Source organism: Malus domestica, chromosome 03 (assembly GCF_042453785.1).
Source record: "Malus domestica chromosome 03, GDT2T_hap1".
NCBI classification, from domain to species: Eukaryota; Viridiplantae; Streptophyta; class Magnoliopsida; order Rosales; family Rosaceae; genus Malus; species Malus domestica.
In genome coordinates, this window is record NC_091663.1 from 4,633,741 (window position 1) to 4,648,282 (window position 14,542).

General features: G+C 38.2%; 2 protein-coding genes across 2 annotated transcripts; both read right to left on the reverse strand.

Annotated features, from left to right (window-relative positions):
* Window positions 1-349: 349 nt before the first annotated feature.
* LOC103418309 (E3 ubiquitin-protein ligase listerin) lies at window positions 350-10,418 on the reverse strand. Its single transcript, XM_008356444.4, has 16 exons — window positions 10,134-10,418; window positions 9,910-10,024; window positions 9,532-9,594; window positions 9,357-9,434; window positions 9,145-9,236; window positions 8,495-8,597; window positions 7,657-7,809; window positions 6,871-7,529; window positions 6,243-6,732; window positions 5,297-5,805; window positions 4,293-5,040; window positions 3,484-4,177; window positions 2,175-3,208; window positions 1,589-2,047; window positions 1,097-1,327; window positions 350-778 (listed from the first exon to the last, which is right to left on the reverse strand). The coding sequence occupies exons 1-16, from the start codon at window positions 10,187-10,189 to the stop codon at window positions 551-553; spliced, it is 5,712 nt and encodes a 1,903-aa protein (XP_008354666.3). The 5' UTR covers window positions 10,190-10,418; the 3' UTR covers window positions 350-550.
* Window positions 10,419-11,589: 1,171 nt separating this feature from the next.
* On the reverse strand, window positions 11,590-13,994 carry LOC114823882 (protein LURP-one-related 7-like). Its single transcript, XM_029099596.2, has 3 exons — window positions 13,543-13,994; window positions 13,217-13,429; window positions 11,590-12,223 (listed from the first exon to the last, which is right to left on the reverse strand). Exons 1-3 carry the CDS (start codon window positions 13,774-13,776, stop codon window positions 12,101-12,103), a joined length of 570 nt encoding a protein of 189 aa, XP_028955429.2. The 5' UTR covers window positions 13,777-13,994; the 3' UTR covers window positions 11,590-12,100.
* Between the last annotated feature and the right edge of the window lie 548 nt (window positions 13,995-14,542).

Consider the following 14,542-nt stretch of genomic DNA (forward strand, 5'->3'; position numbering starts at 1 on the left):
ACCTCAGTTTTCTTTATGATATCAGAGCATTTTGTCCCACGTATGAAGCCAACCAGCCAGATGCGCTCCATGTCACTCCATTTGTTTTATTCACGTGTTTGATTTAAAAATTTGCCATACATGAAGGGGGCATATGAAGATGTAAAGGTAAAAGAGGTCCCACATCAGTTAAAGCAGAAATCTTGCAAGAACTTATGAGTTAGGCTATTCTCCATGTTGCCGATTAGTTTTGACCGACTGTAAGCTGTGTTCAGCCGTGCAGATATGTTTGCCGCCGTTGGATTACTCTTTACTAACAAGGAAACTGGAGAGCAGGTCGAATGAAAACATATGCTGGAAAACTTAAAAATAAAGGACAATTATAACTTAATTACTTAATTAGGTGTGCACTTAACTACTTTGAGTATACAAGCCTTCATAGATCGCTCTAACATCCAAGGATGAAGCAAGATTCGGGTCACATTCGTCATTAGAAACTACTGAGAAATAATTATAACCTAAAAGCTCTAAGCATATACCGACCAGATGAACGTCTAGTTTTTGTGCGATATCAGAAGGGAGACTGGCACAACGGGCAAGTTGATTTGTGAGAAGTTGAGAACCACTTGAAGAGGCAAGCGGAATGGAATTTGTGCTTGCAGGTCTTGCAGGCAAGGCGAGGAAGGCTGTGGTTTGCGGTATGGATGACGCTGTAACAAATAGGGCACTCCTCCACGCCTTCGAATTCTTTGTCAAAGTTGCGCTTCCATATCTTGATAGCTTCTGCTAAAGCTCCATTCTGCATCACACAAGTTAAAAACACTATTGAATTGGTCCATCCGCTTTGTTATTACGACCTATTCATGTTATTCTGAACTTTCCTTTCGTCTCCCTCGCTAATCTTTAAACACCGACTTGTGTAAGATCAAATTACCCCGCTTCATTTACCAAAAAATCAAAAACCCAGTTTCAGTGTGTGCTGCTGCTTCCCGCATATACGTTCATGATCAAATCAAATTTTATGGTAGTATTAAAAATATTTGTTAGTCTTCACTATTGCCACTAGGTGATAAGTGTAATTCTCCTATTAAATGCAAGGTTAATTAGTTCAATTTACCTGATTACGAACGAAAGACGCCATAGACATCAACCATTTTCTCTGCTTCACTTCGCTAATACCTAGGCTCCTCCGACAATCAACATCGACTGGTCGTAGCGGGTAAGATGAAGGAAGACGGATAACAAGGTCCAGTCCAGTCTCATCCTTTGTGTAGGTAGCAACAACCTCATTTGCTGACTTGCTTACGATAATCGAAAAATTCTCATCAGCTATTTCATCCTTTTTAATCTGCATGAGAATTAGAACACAATTTATTGTCATTGAGGATACTATTCTTGATTGCTAAAGTAATTGAGGATACTATTCTACAACTATTCAACAATCACACTGCAAACATGGTTAAGTTATCAATTATAACAGCATTTTATAGATTCCTGCGTGTATGAACAAGTTCACACTAGCGAAGCAGCGGAGTGAAATCATGGTTGTCAAGCTGTGGCCACCTCAGAAGCAACACAAAATTAACAATATCTTTCAAGCTATACATACCAGGCTTAATTCGTTTGTGATGAGAGGTGGGCTGCACCATGATCTTGTGAAGGATTCAATTGCAGAGGATGTAGAACGATCACGTAAATCACTGAACCACTGTCTTACATAAGCAGGAAGGATGCGGAGCATCAAACCAAACATTGCTCCAGAAACCGAAGCTATTTTCACAGGTTCAACAGGCCACAGAGATTGTACAGAAAACAATACTGAACCAGTTTTGATGGCGTGTGTTGCTGCAGTTGCAGCTTCTGCTATACCTGCAGGAATCGCTGCATCTTTCTTTTTAAGAATAGGTGCCATGCACAGTTCTAGAGGAATATGCTGGAAAAGGCAATCTAGAATCACTGAACTAGCAGAATCTTGTATATACTGGACGAGCCTCTCCCTTGCAGGTGATGAGGATGGTAATGACCATAAATGCGATAGCAACAACGACCACGCTAGGAAGACATGTACCTGCAAATTTGTGAAAAAAAGAAATAAAAAAACCATCACAGAGAGCTAGAAAGTACCAACTGAAGATATAATGATGGAACGCAGGCCATATATGATTCATTTAGCTACTATGTGAAAGCACATTTACCCTCTGCTCTGCCACCAGATCCATTTCAAGAACCTTATACGGTAGCTTTTCAATCATGCAAGATATTTCCTCTTTTAAATGGATGCTTGTTTCTGTTGATATATCAAGAGGGGATGAATCCTCTTCGCCATTAGTGACACTGTCTAAAGAAGTTTTGTCTTCAACAATAGCGAACTGTAATACAGGTTCTGATGAAATAATAGAATAAGCGGCAAACTGCAACAAAGGAACGGGTTTCGAAGAAAAAAGGATTGCATACAAAGCGCTAATGGCTCCTTTGCTGAGCCCCCAAAATTCTATTGACTTCACTGCTCTGTCTCTAGCGTTTGTTGATGAGTTGACAACACTTGAGGCCACCAACTCCCAAAAATGCGAATGTTCAGATCGGGATGATGAAATGAGAGATGCAGCCTCATCACAACAGGAGTGGGCGATGGCCTCTGCAATGCCGGTGCAAAAGAACAATCTAAGTATACCTTCTAAAATTCGATCTTTGATGGGGTCCCATCTTTCTGTTCTCAAGGGGTTTATGGTATCTGCATCTTCTGCTTGCTGGAGACCAAAAGGTCCACAACAGAGAGAAAATGATAAAAGGGCATTCTTCGCAATGTCTATAGTAAAGGAATCTGAAATATAGACAATTTTCCCAAGCTTATTAAGGACAGAATCGAGATTATCAGAAGGAAGGCGGCTTGTGATAATGTCATTAATATTTTCAGCAATTTCCTCCATCATTACAACAGCTGACTGAATCCAGCGCCTTAACTGAGATAACACAAACTCCCAGTCTTCTTCATTAAACTCCTTCCAACAATAACCAACTGAAATAACCATTAGCCGAGATAGTAAAGTCTGCACAACTGGAAGCTGATTAATTACAGTTGATGTGCCAGGACCTCTCTGCTTCCGAAATAATTCAAGTAGGAGTGTTCTCTCTGCAGAGCTGACATTTCTCTCCAGCTTTGGTGTTTGTATGTCCCCCAGTGTACTAAGGGGATAACAAGCTATAACCAACTGAAGCCAATCTTCCATATCTACAGGAAGAAATAAAAATGACACATTAATAAAATTTCCGAGAAGACAATACCGTAAATCAATCACATAAACCTCAAGCAGTCTCATTCATGGCCCTTTAATACAAGTGAAAGATGAGGGAGGCCAGCCCTACCCTCTGAGGTGTCAAGTTGGGCATTCTATGTACGAAATAAAAACAGTTTCTATTCTTACTCTCAACCCTGTGATTATATACTTAACCTTAGTGAGATGACAAAAATAGATTTATTGACTTACAGCAATTACATGAATTTACCTTGTCCTGTTTGCCATGTGATCAAAGGTGGAAATGATATAGCTTTCTGAAGCCAGCCTTCAATAATATCCTGTACACGATTTTCCCCAGAAGAATCAGGCTTTGTCTCTTCATCATTAGGTTTGATGCTTCTTTGACTTAATGGCCGAATAAGAACATTAACAATCAGAGGAAGAATCCTCAAACAGTTTGCATTTATTGCTTCACCAACACAAAGCTTATTCACAAGCAGTTCAAACAGCATCACAGCTTTCTCTCTTTCCCATATATTATCATTAAACAGAGTGAAAAGTACAGCTACAAGAGCTCTCAAGAAGGGTTCTTCAATATCCTCCACTTCATCATTTGAAGCAGGCCATAGATAGACAAAACTCTGTGCATCACATCCTCCATGAATAAGTGCTCCATCAAGTAAAATGTTGAAAATAAAATCTAACAAGCTCTCCTGGGAAGAGTAATTTCTACTCTTCGCATACGCACTCAAGGAAGGTAAGAACGAAGAAACAGCACTTCCTCCTGGCCACCTCCATGTACATAATATTTCACAAGCAAGCCAAGATCGAGTAAGCCCTTCATTTGTTGTTCCCTGGCAGGGAGGGAGACTATGTTTTACATGACCAGCAACAACTCTATCAATCCCAACTTCTGAGATGATCTTGTAAATAAATGAAACAAACTTGCGATGGCCAAAGTCCTGAATTTGTCATATATGTAAACTATAAGTCTACAAGTCTACACATTCCATGTAACAGAAGATTGCGTAAACAAGAATGTATAACACATGTATAATTTGAATAATCCCCACGTACCTGGATATCAGCAGATGAATTTTTTAGCACTAATCCCTCTGGGCTACTAAAATCGGGAACAATCCACAAAGGCCAGCTATCACCCTTGCAAAGAAGTTGGTCTAACAGATTTTGTTCCTCATACTGATCCTGAGAGACACAATCAAGAACTTCAAGCATCCACAAGCAACACAAAGATGTGAATTTTTCTGTGTCTAGTTTATCTTCAATAAATATGGCAGATCTCATACTCTGAATCAAAATATTCCCCAATGCCTGCCGATTGTGTAAGCTAAGGCTTTTCCAGAACTGATTACTTATCTTACATCGAAAAGCATGAAAAGATTCACCAAATCCCAGCCTGGCCTTCAATTTTTCCTTTGATTCATCATGAGGGGCATCATCTATTGTTGTTAATAATACCAGAAACTCCCAATCAATTATAAAAACTGCGGATAAGATACCTGGAACCAGCCCACTTTCTTCACCAAGTTTCTTCAAGGAAAACAAGGCGCCATCAAGTACTCCAAGAGCAAACTGAGCCATCTCAAACATGGTGACGGAACTTTCATATTCTAGCCCAATACAGTTTTCCACAGCGGTCAATAGATTGGGACTCAATAGAGGACCTGCATTCCTAACCCAAGTAAAGGAGGACGCCAGAATAAAAGAAAGCAACTTCTTGAATACCTCCTCAAATATCAGGATCAATGTATTTCTTGACACAAAAGATGTTTGATTGCTTTTTGTTGAACCACCGACAACAGTGCTGCAGATAAGGCAATAAAGTTTTAGTCCATGAAAGTGAAACACAACATTAAATGAGGACTTTAATCCTATATAATCATATTCAGGTTACAATATCAGCCAGATACATATAAATCAAGTTTAGCCAAGATACTTTCAGATGATCAATAGCTTTCTTTTTTAAATATAGAAGTAGTCAGTCCCGGGAAAGAAGGAACGAATAATCTAGAGCCATTCCATCTTAACAAAATCAGTCAGAACAAATACTATACACATACCACAAAAACTGAGAATTACAAGTTCCAGAAGGTGGGGAATGAGCAACAGAAACAGCGGCTGACTCTAGAAGCTCATGATGCCAGTTTTCTGGGTTGCCCATGGATACTTCTCCTTCTTTCGTGCTTGCAATTCGATCTCTTGCTTTCTCTAAGAGCATTGACAATATGGTTATGTGGTCAGAGTCTAAAGAAGTTGCACATCCAGAATGTTCCAGAGCAGTCACATATCTGATAACAATATCCCATTGCTCAGAGAAATATTCATCATCAAGCAACGAAAATAACAAATCAAGGCGAGCACTTAAGGAGCAGCTATTCCCATGCAAACACCACGGCACAAATTTCTCCTTGAATATTTGCATGAATAGATCTGCCTCCGTTTCTTTATCCCCCATATCAATAGAATGATCCCAAGAAAGATTCTTTTGGATAAGAAGCTCTTGGACTATCTTGCGTGGTCCAAATACAGAAACAGCAACTGATAGAATCTTCACACAATTAGGTGAATCCTGATGTCAAGAAAACAAGATAGAAGAGTGAATACTAGAAGTTACAAAGCATAATATGTAAATTATGCAATACATCAATTCTCAAGATGACATAATTTAATTCAGTGAATTCACTACCCATCTTTACGTCCATTACCATAACAATCTTTTTCTTTATTAACTTTAAAAAACTACTGAATTGAAACATTTTCAGAAGACTGCAACAATTGGAAGGCAAGGGAAAGAATTAATGGAAAGACAACAAAGGTTGAGTTTTCTAAAACAAAAGAAAGTGAACTTTTATACTCCACAAGCTGCAATGTACGGAAAAACAAGCCAGCATGTAACCATAGGTACTATTCCGATGCAGCCAATAAAGATGCTAGCAAGAGACAATATATATAATTCCTAACATAAATTTGTCTCAATTATTGAGGGGTTGTGCAATAGCTACTTACATGTGATCTCATCAATGGGAATGACTTAGATAACATTGGTCCAACTAAACAACCCAAAGGCCAACTTTGACCTTTCTGCATTGCATGTTCTCCAAGTAATGATATAAATTGAATAATTCGTTCTGCATACTCACTGTCTGTTCCCAATTTGCCATCATCATTAAACAAACCCAGACAATTCTCCTCAAATTCTGCAGAGAAAGCTGAGAGCAAATCATGCTCAAGCGAATAAATGCCTGAAAGAATCCCAACAATGCAGTTCCCCAACTCTCTCAAGTAGCTCATTGGGTACATAATATTCAATGTTACCACGGTCTTCTCGTTGGAAATCAAACCACTTTCACATGAATCTGCTGATAATCTGGATAAGGTTTTCTCCTTATGTTTTGAGCTACTAGCAAAATGGTACTCTCGCCACAATAGCTTTACCAGAACATTTTTAACAAGATTTACTTGAAAATGAGAGATGGAATCCACTTTGTCACAATATCTGGTATCAGAAAAAAAAAACAATTAAAATATGAAAGTACAAAAAAGAGGAAGAAATATACATAAACTGAAAATCCCACTGGGCACAAAACCAGATGGATTCACAAAATTATTGAACACCATCAGAAAAAAAATTCACCTTGATGCATTACGCAATCCCCAAAGAAAGCAGTCTTTAAAAGCCCCAAGAAATGCTAATCTATCTGCATTCAAGGAATGAGATGGATTCCTTCCTGCCCATAGGTTCTGGAAAAATTCAAGCAAAAAAGTTTCTCCCACTACTGCTTTAGATGGCACAGTGTCTAAAAAAGGTAGTAAAGCTGGATAAGAAATCTGCTGAGATCCAAAGCAACCATTTCTAAGAAAATTCCAAAATCGATTTAGTACTACTTTCTGTACATTAATAGAAGTCCAACTGTCAGGAAACCTTTTAGAAAATAGCAAAACTGCATCCCACATTGATGAATGACAAGCAGGATCCGTCTCCTGAAATGCACCAAATACTGCAGCAGCAAGAGTTTTCATGTTTCCTTCACTAAAGGCATGAGGAATGTTTCTAATGAAACTACTTAATACAGAATATGTGGCTGAACGGATAGCAGAAATCGGAGATTTCAAGAAGTCTATAAAATATTTATGAGCAGTGAACAACTTTTCAGCAAAAGAAATAGCTGTTTCCCTAGCTTTCAAAGCATGTTTTGGTGGAGCATTTATCCTCTCAGAGTCTGGTCTTCCTTCTTGTTTGCAAACCAAGACATCAAGAAGTGTAGCCAATGCCAGAATTGAAGAAGATATCACCTGCAATACAACAGGATAAGAAACATTAAATCTGAGACTATTTTTTCATTAAGTTCTTCTAATGAGACATATGCTCATGGTTTAAAGCATATTACACTGGGATGAGATAACATATTCTAAAGCATACCTGCTGATGCATCTCTTCTAATTCATCAATAGCAGTTGCTTTTTCAGACATACTTTGCGGCGTAAGCCTCAGATTTTCTTCCAAATAGGTAAAAACCTCTGCTGTGCATAAAATTAAAGCATCGAGTCTCTTTTCCTGAGCTGGAAAAGCTGCCTGTTGTGAGCAACAATTACAGTCACGTCAAGAGTTAACCCAAAGTCGTATATGAAACAGAAAAAGGAGTTTCAAATAATAGGACAATCAGCACCAGGTTTGAACAACAAAACAATCTTCATAGCCCCCCGCAAAAAAGAAAGAAATAATTGAGAAGAAAATATTACAAAAAGTGTGGATATGGTGAGAATAAGTATTATGAACTTAAGGCAACAGTACCAACGGTTAAGAGAAGGCTGGACCAGTTTGAGGCCCAAGTACACCACAAATGTGTGGTAGGTAGCCCAGGCCAAGAGATCAAAGCTAAAGCCCGGACAAAAAATTGCACTCTGGAATAGCATATCTCCAACCAATAAAGTACCATTGTGGGGGCATACTCCACTGCATTCAGCCTAATAGGGTTGCACCTATTCCATGCAATATACTTGATAGATTATTATACTCAATACATTCCTTTTCGATGAGAATATACTTGATAGATTCTGAATTTTCTACATTAGGCTCAGCCCTTAAATTTTTGTGTTTCCTTTGAAAAAGGGATAAAATTCACAAATTTCTAAAATACAACACTCATTTTCATTCTTCAAGTAGAATTTCAATACTTCTATTGATGCAAAATCTAGCGTTTTGAGGGCAATATCTAATACTAAGCAACACAAAAAATAACAATACTTCGCAAAATAACCTGTAATGAGCGCTTTGCAGCTTGAGCAACTTCAGAAAGTCGGTCGAATTGAGAAAACCACCATGGTCCCATCAGAGACTTTAGATGTGGAGCTAAATCTCTCCTAAACAAGCAACCATGATTGTCTCAGTGCATTTAGGAAAAGTCAAGCTAATCAACATTCTAAACAGCTAAATGCAAGGTTATAGTCAGTACATGATGATCTTACACATGCAACTACCATGCATTGACAATAAAGGCACTTCAAAGCATAGGGATTTAATCATTTTAAAAGAGGTCCTATGTGAATAAAGTTTACGAAATGCTAAAAAGAGGTCAGGGGATGCCGAGGCAGGGAGGGAGGGAGATTCTACACACAATGTAACTATGTGAAAAAAGAAAAAAATATAGCATTTACAAAACCATCACATGGTGTGTGGATTATTAAAATTATTGTGCTGTTTTCAAAGGGAATCCTCACCTCACATAGGAGCTTATCCATCAAGCTAAAAATGTATACAACTAACAAACCAAAGCAATGAATTTTCCAGGGTATACCCGACAAGATTTAAAGCTCAGGATAGAATTCTCCTTTAAATTCACAGATTTCAAAACAATATGTTTTATCCGTAAACAACAGGCAGAAAAGTAAAAAGCGAAAGTATACAAACCCAACAGCAGTGACAAGATTGTTCATCGTGTCATGAGTTGCTCGCCGAACATCCCTATTGTAGTCCACCACAAGCTTTTTGTATTCAAATGCCTACAAAAAAAAAGAGTGGCGTAAGTCTAAATTACATGAAAAAGTTAGCCAAAACTATAATGCAAGATACATGATTTTGCTTTAACTCTAATGTTATTATGAAGCAGCGAGAAACTATACCCATTGCGGAATGATTGGTGTTATGTCCATCGTGGACTTTTCCTTGAGCAGTGCGGATAGAGATGCCAAAGCTTTAAGCTATTAAAGAGCACAAGTCAAATCAAATCTTACCATCACACACAAACAAATATCAAAGTATTAAGGGTTAAAAACACGCATGTTTACACAAGCTTACCTTGGTGGTCGGATCTTTCCTTGCAAGCCTCTTCAAATGTAGAGCCAATTCACTATCTACATCCTGCATTAACGAAAAATCAACATGGAACCAGATACTCTGCTCATCCGGAACGAGGTTGCACATGAACTCCCTTATTAATAGCAATTTTCTTTTAAGCAAAATGGGAACTTTAGTCTCATCGGACCAACTTAAATCAGCATTTTAAAGCCAAGAAAAAAAATAATTACCTCCAATTAATTAAACTATCAAAGCATTAAGTTAAAAAAATAACAGAAATTACACACATTCTACCAGTTGATTTAAATGCATTAAGCTTAAAAACAAGAACTTAATTAAAATACTTCCAAAATTTAATAAATAATATGGAAAACGTACCGCATAGGGCTTAGAATCTTCGCTGGGGAGGGAAGCCTCGAGGCGAGAACCGCCGACGTAGCCACCGAAGCCCACCGTGGCAGTAGAACCCGACGGCACCAGCGACGCCGCTAGACTATCAATATCCATATAATAAAATATTAAGCACATAAATATCGATGGAAAATTGAAATTTCTTGGAAATTTTGAGAATTTAAAAGCGAAAATTCTCATTTTTTGTTTACCTGCTGCTTGAAGGGCGTGCCTTGCTCCTAGCTGCATCTCCTTTCTGTTTCCCCATTACTGTTTACTTCTTCAGAATCGAGTCGATACGACACCGTTTGGAGATGGAGATGGAGATGGAGATGGAGCGACTTGCAGAGCAAGAGGAGGAAGAAGAAGAAGGAGAGTTGCGATTGCAATTTGCAGAGCTGGTGATTGTTTACAATTCGAAACGACGCCGTCAGGTGTGGTGGTCCGAACGTGGGAAGGTTCTCGAGATCAAGTGCGGGAAGGTATATGATATGTTGAGAATGCCAGCCAATAAGATGTATGGTCCAAGAAAGGAAAGGGGTATTTTTGTCAGTTAAGATCCACCTGGTCGCTTGACCGGTCTACCTCTTTGGAATGGGATCATCTAGGTCAACCATTTGGCACGTGAGACGGGACGGGACGGAACGGGACGAGCCGTTCTGTCTCACGTTTGGTGCCTAAAAACTGTGGAACGGGTTGTCCCATGAAATGAAATTTGGCTAATTTTTCGTTCCACCTCTTCCCTCTGGAACGACCTGTTCCACATCTGTGGAACACAAATTTATAACATTTTATGACAAAATTTCTCCTTATCTTTTTCAATATTTACATCATATGTTCCGTCTTATTCCGTCCCGTCCCGTCTGCGTACCAAACGGTACCGTCCCTTCCTCTTAATCCACCAAATCAGGGTATCTTTTCATTTTAATCCACCAAATCAGATGATCCGTACGGTTAAAATTTGATCAAACGACTGAAGTTATTATAACTTTTAAAATGAACCCCTTTTTGTAGCCATTTGATTAAATTTCAACGACACGATCCCTGATTTTATGGATTAAATGATCCCTTTCCTATCTCTTCCTACTCAAAATTCTTCGCGGCCAATTCATAAAATTGTGTGCTACCGATTATATTGCAAATCATTTTGTAAACATTATTTTCAAAAAAAATCAATTAAAATTAATGGTGTTTAGTAGATTAATTATTGTCTATAGATAGACGATTTAAATACTACAAATGATTGACTAAATGAACTGTCTATGTATTTAGTACATTTTGATTGTGACCTTAGTTTTAAGGGAACTTTAACAAAAAGTTTCTGATACTGTTCACTTTAACGAAAAATCATATTTTTACACTAAAAAATCAATCATGGTACTATTCACTTTACCCTTTATTTTGTTCTTATCGTTAAAACTCAATGTTTTCAAGCATTTTTCATTAGTTTTCCTTAGTTTTAATTGATTTTTTTTTCTACAGAGATTATATTTACAAAGTAATGTATGATATGATAGATCAGGATCATAAGCACGAAATTCTGCAAACAAAAAATTTTGAGTAGAAATTTCCTACTTATCACCAAGTATTATTCAAAAAGAAATCATAGGAGAAGATTGAGAGGTTGTTGCAAATTTGGTCGTAGAAGTGTCATTTATAAGCACGAAATTCTGTGAAAGAAAGAATTTGAGTACGAATAAAAAGAAATTGTAAGAGAAGGTTGAGAGGTTGCAGCTACTGCCACTGCTGCACTACTCGACTTGAAACATGTAAGTTCATACCTAAGACAAGTAACTGGAAAATCCTAGCCAGTTTCAACCCTTTGCAAACTTCAAAAAATCATAGAATTTGCAGTGGTAAAATCATAGAATTTGCAGTGAAGACCACAATTTCTTTAAAAGAACAGCAAAACCTATGCTACTTGATCATAGATCTTTAAAAAGTGATGCTGAAGTACACCGTATTGCGCCTAATAGCTGACAACGAAATGTAATCCAACTCTTGAACGGGAAAAATGGTTCCAGAGATCATGACCTACTGACCAATCAGTCTGTTTATAAGCATCGGGGGCTTTAACTACTTCATGTCTTCGCGTCTCGTTGATTCTGCCCCTGCTAGGTTGTATTGTAGCATTGAGAATTTTGAAAACGTTCAATGCCAGGTCTTCTTTAATCCGGGATCAATCGAGAAATATTACAATCAAGGCTGCTACCAAAGCATGATCCACAGGTCCAGGAAATATAGTCAGTCGAAATTTTCCCCTCTTTGGCATAAGCTGGTGCAATTTGTACATAAGACTCGTCTGCAACAAGACATTACCAAAGCATTCAGACTATATCTCATAACCAAGAAACAGCACCTTACACAAACTTCTAGAGAGTAACATTGCAAAGTTCAAAAACCATAAAATCTAGGAACTTTCGACGTAAATGCTTATTTGCTAATCAGAACTTTGGACGTAAATGCTTATTTGCTAATCAGATAATTACACGCGACCTTTCATGAACAAGTTACCACAACGATCTTGTATGATGATCAAGTAACAAAGACGTCGCTCAAATCTTTATACACAGAACCACACATTTGTTGCTGAGATCTCGGAACTTGTTTCATTTCACCATGCTATGCAAAAGCATTTAAATTCAAAAGAAAGGTGCAGATCCAAGGACACTACATTGATAAATCAACTTCCCAAGTTTTAAATTATAGCAATGATCCCATAACTCAACTTCCCCATTTCTATTTGACGACACCGCCACACATATATCTACAACAACACTCTTTCTATAAAGCTAATGGTTGTGCTAATAAAATTTAGAAACACACAAATAGGACCGGTTAAAATTCCAACAAAAGATAGAACGGAGGTAAAGTACATGTGAAACCGCAGTTGAGTGCCCTCTCCCGGGTTCCATTTTCGATTAAAAGTTTGTAACTAGATCCATTTGTGTATATTTCTCAGTAAACTTTAAGGCAACAGTCTTCGGAAACCTATTTTTGTTTAGAACTTAGAACATAGAAGGTGTACCAAGTTTGGCAGTCAAATTCCCTCCAGCCAATAATCATATGCAAGCAACTCAGACAACCGCTTAACTTAACTGAAGTTTGTCAAATAAAACAATCCCTGGTTTGCTATGGCCCGTTTGAAAATGCTTCATAATAAACCATTTTGCTCATAAGCGCTTTTACGGGAAGCATTTTTGGTTATCCATAAGTACTTTTGGCCATTCTAAAAACACAAATTTCAATTCTGGCAATGGATTCAAATTCTACACAACATAAAAGCAAATCATACCTCAGCAACTATCTCATTGCCTCTGTAGATGGTGCAAGATCTCTGGAAAGGAAAGCCCTTCACTTTGAAATCACAGGCTGAATCTGCTGAGTCCTCACCAGCAAGAAACACTTCCAACTCGGTTCTGGTAAGCTTATTTTTCGTTCTATTCACTCTAAATTTCAAGTCTTTCTCCTCACTGTCACCCCCTTTGTATCCTTCCCAGCATCCATGCTACAAATCCCAGAAGAAAAAAAAATCAGAACCCAAAGGAGAATAACAAAGAGAAGTTTTTGCCGGGAAAATATTTTCTAGGGAAACAAACAGGGGCCAGAGAGGTGACTTACATCTTTACGGCGCAAAGAAAACAGAGGATTTCCGGCGGCGTCAAGCAACACGCGCTTGTGAGAAGTCGTCTTCAGAGATTGATGGGTGACTTTGTAAACGGTGCTGCCGGAGGAATCGAGGAAACCCAATTCGCCAAGTGGAAGGTCGGGATGTTTCTTGGAGACAAAGAGATCGACCGGGATTTGTGAACTCGTGGGATCAACAGGGACTGAAGCTGGAATGATGTCGGCCATTTTACAGAAGCAAGGGATTCATTTGAATTCAACTGAGTTTTGGGAATTTTGGAAACTGGGTTGATTTATTTGGTGTGGAAAGATTTGGGTTTTTGGCATGGGAGGCTGAAGAAATAAGAAAAGATTGGTCCTTCAGATGGCTTGTTGAACTTTTTGACCAAAAGAGAAAGGCTGGTGACCTGCAAATAAAGAGGAAATTGTAATAATAGTTAACTAAAAATTCATGACAATTAATTTTTTAACTCATCAAAACGTGTAGTTATGGTCGTTTTCATCAACTCTGTTAAAACTTCTATCAAAATGAGTCAAGTGCCACGCACGTGAGATCAGAATCAAGGAGAAATTATGGGAAACTAAATGAAAAATGGTACAAATGGTTCCTCAACATTAACTCAATTGAAGAAATAGTTATTGAATTTTTGTCCAATTTGAGCAACGGTTCCTCAACTCTAACCCAATAAAAGTTAGACAGCAACATATTTGCCCCTGCTTCTTCAGGTTCTGGCTCAAGTAATTCCTCCCCAACACCCCTTTGCTAGCTCTGAGTTCTTGTGGGAGCAACATGAGCTTAAAAATGCCGTTGAGAAGTCTTGCGTCCGGCTTTACCGGCATCCTCTCTAGCTATGAAATTATAGGCCTCACTGAAATGCTTCTACCGTGCTAGGAGATCCACCATGCATGTGTAATGCTCCATCATGGATGTGATTGAGTACTTATGCACCATGGTGTCGAAAACCCTCCATCCTTCTTGTACTAATCCTGCATG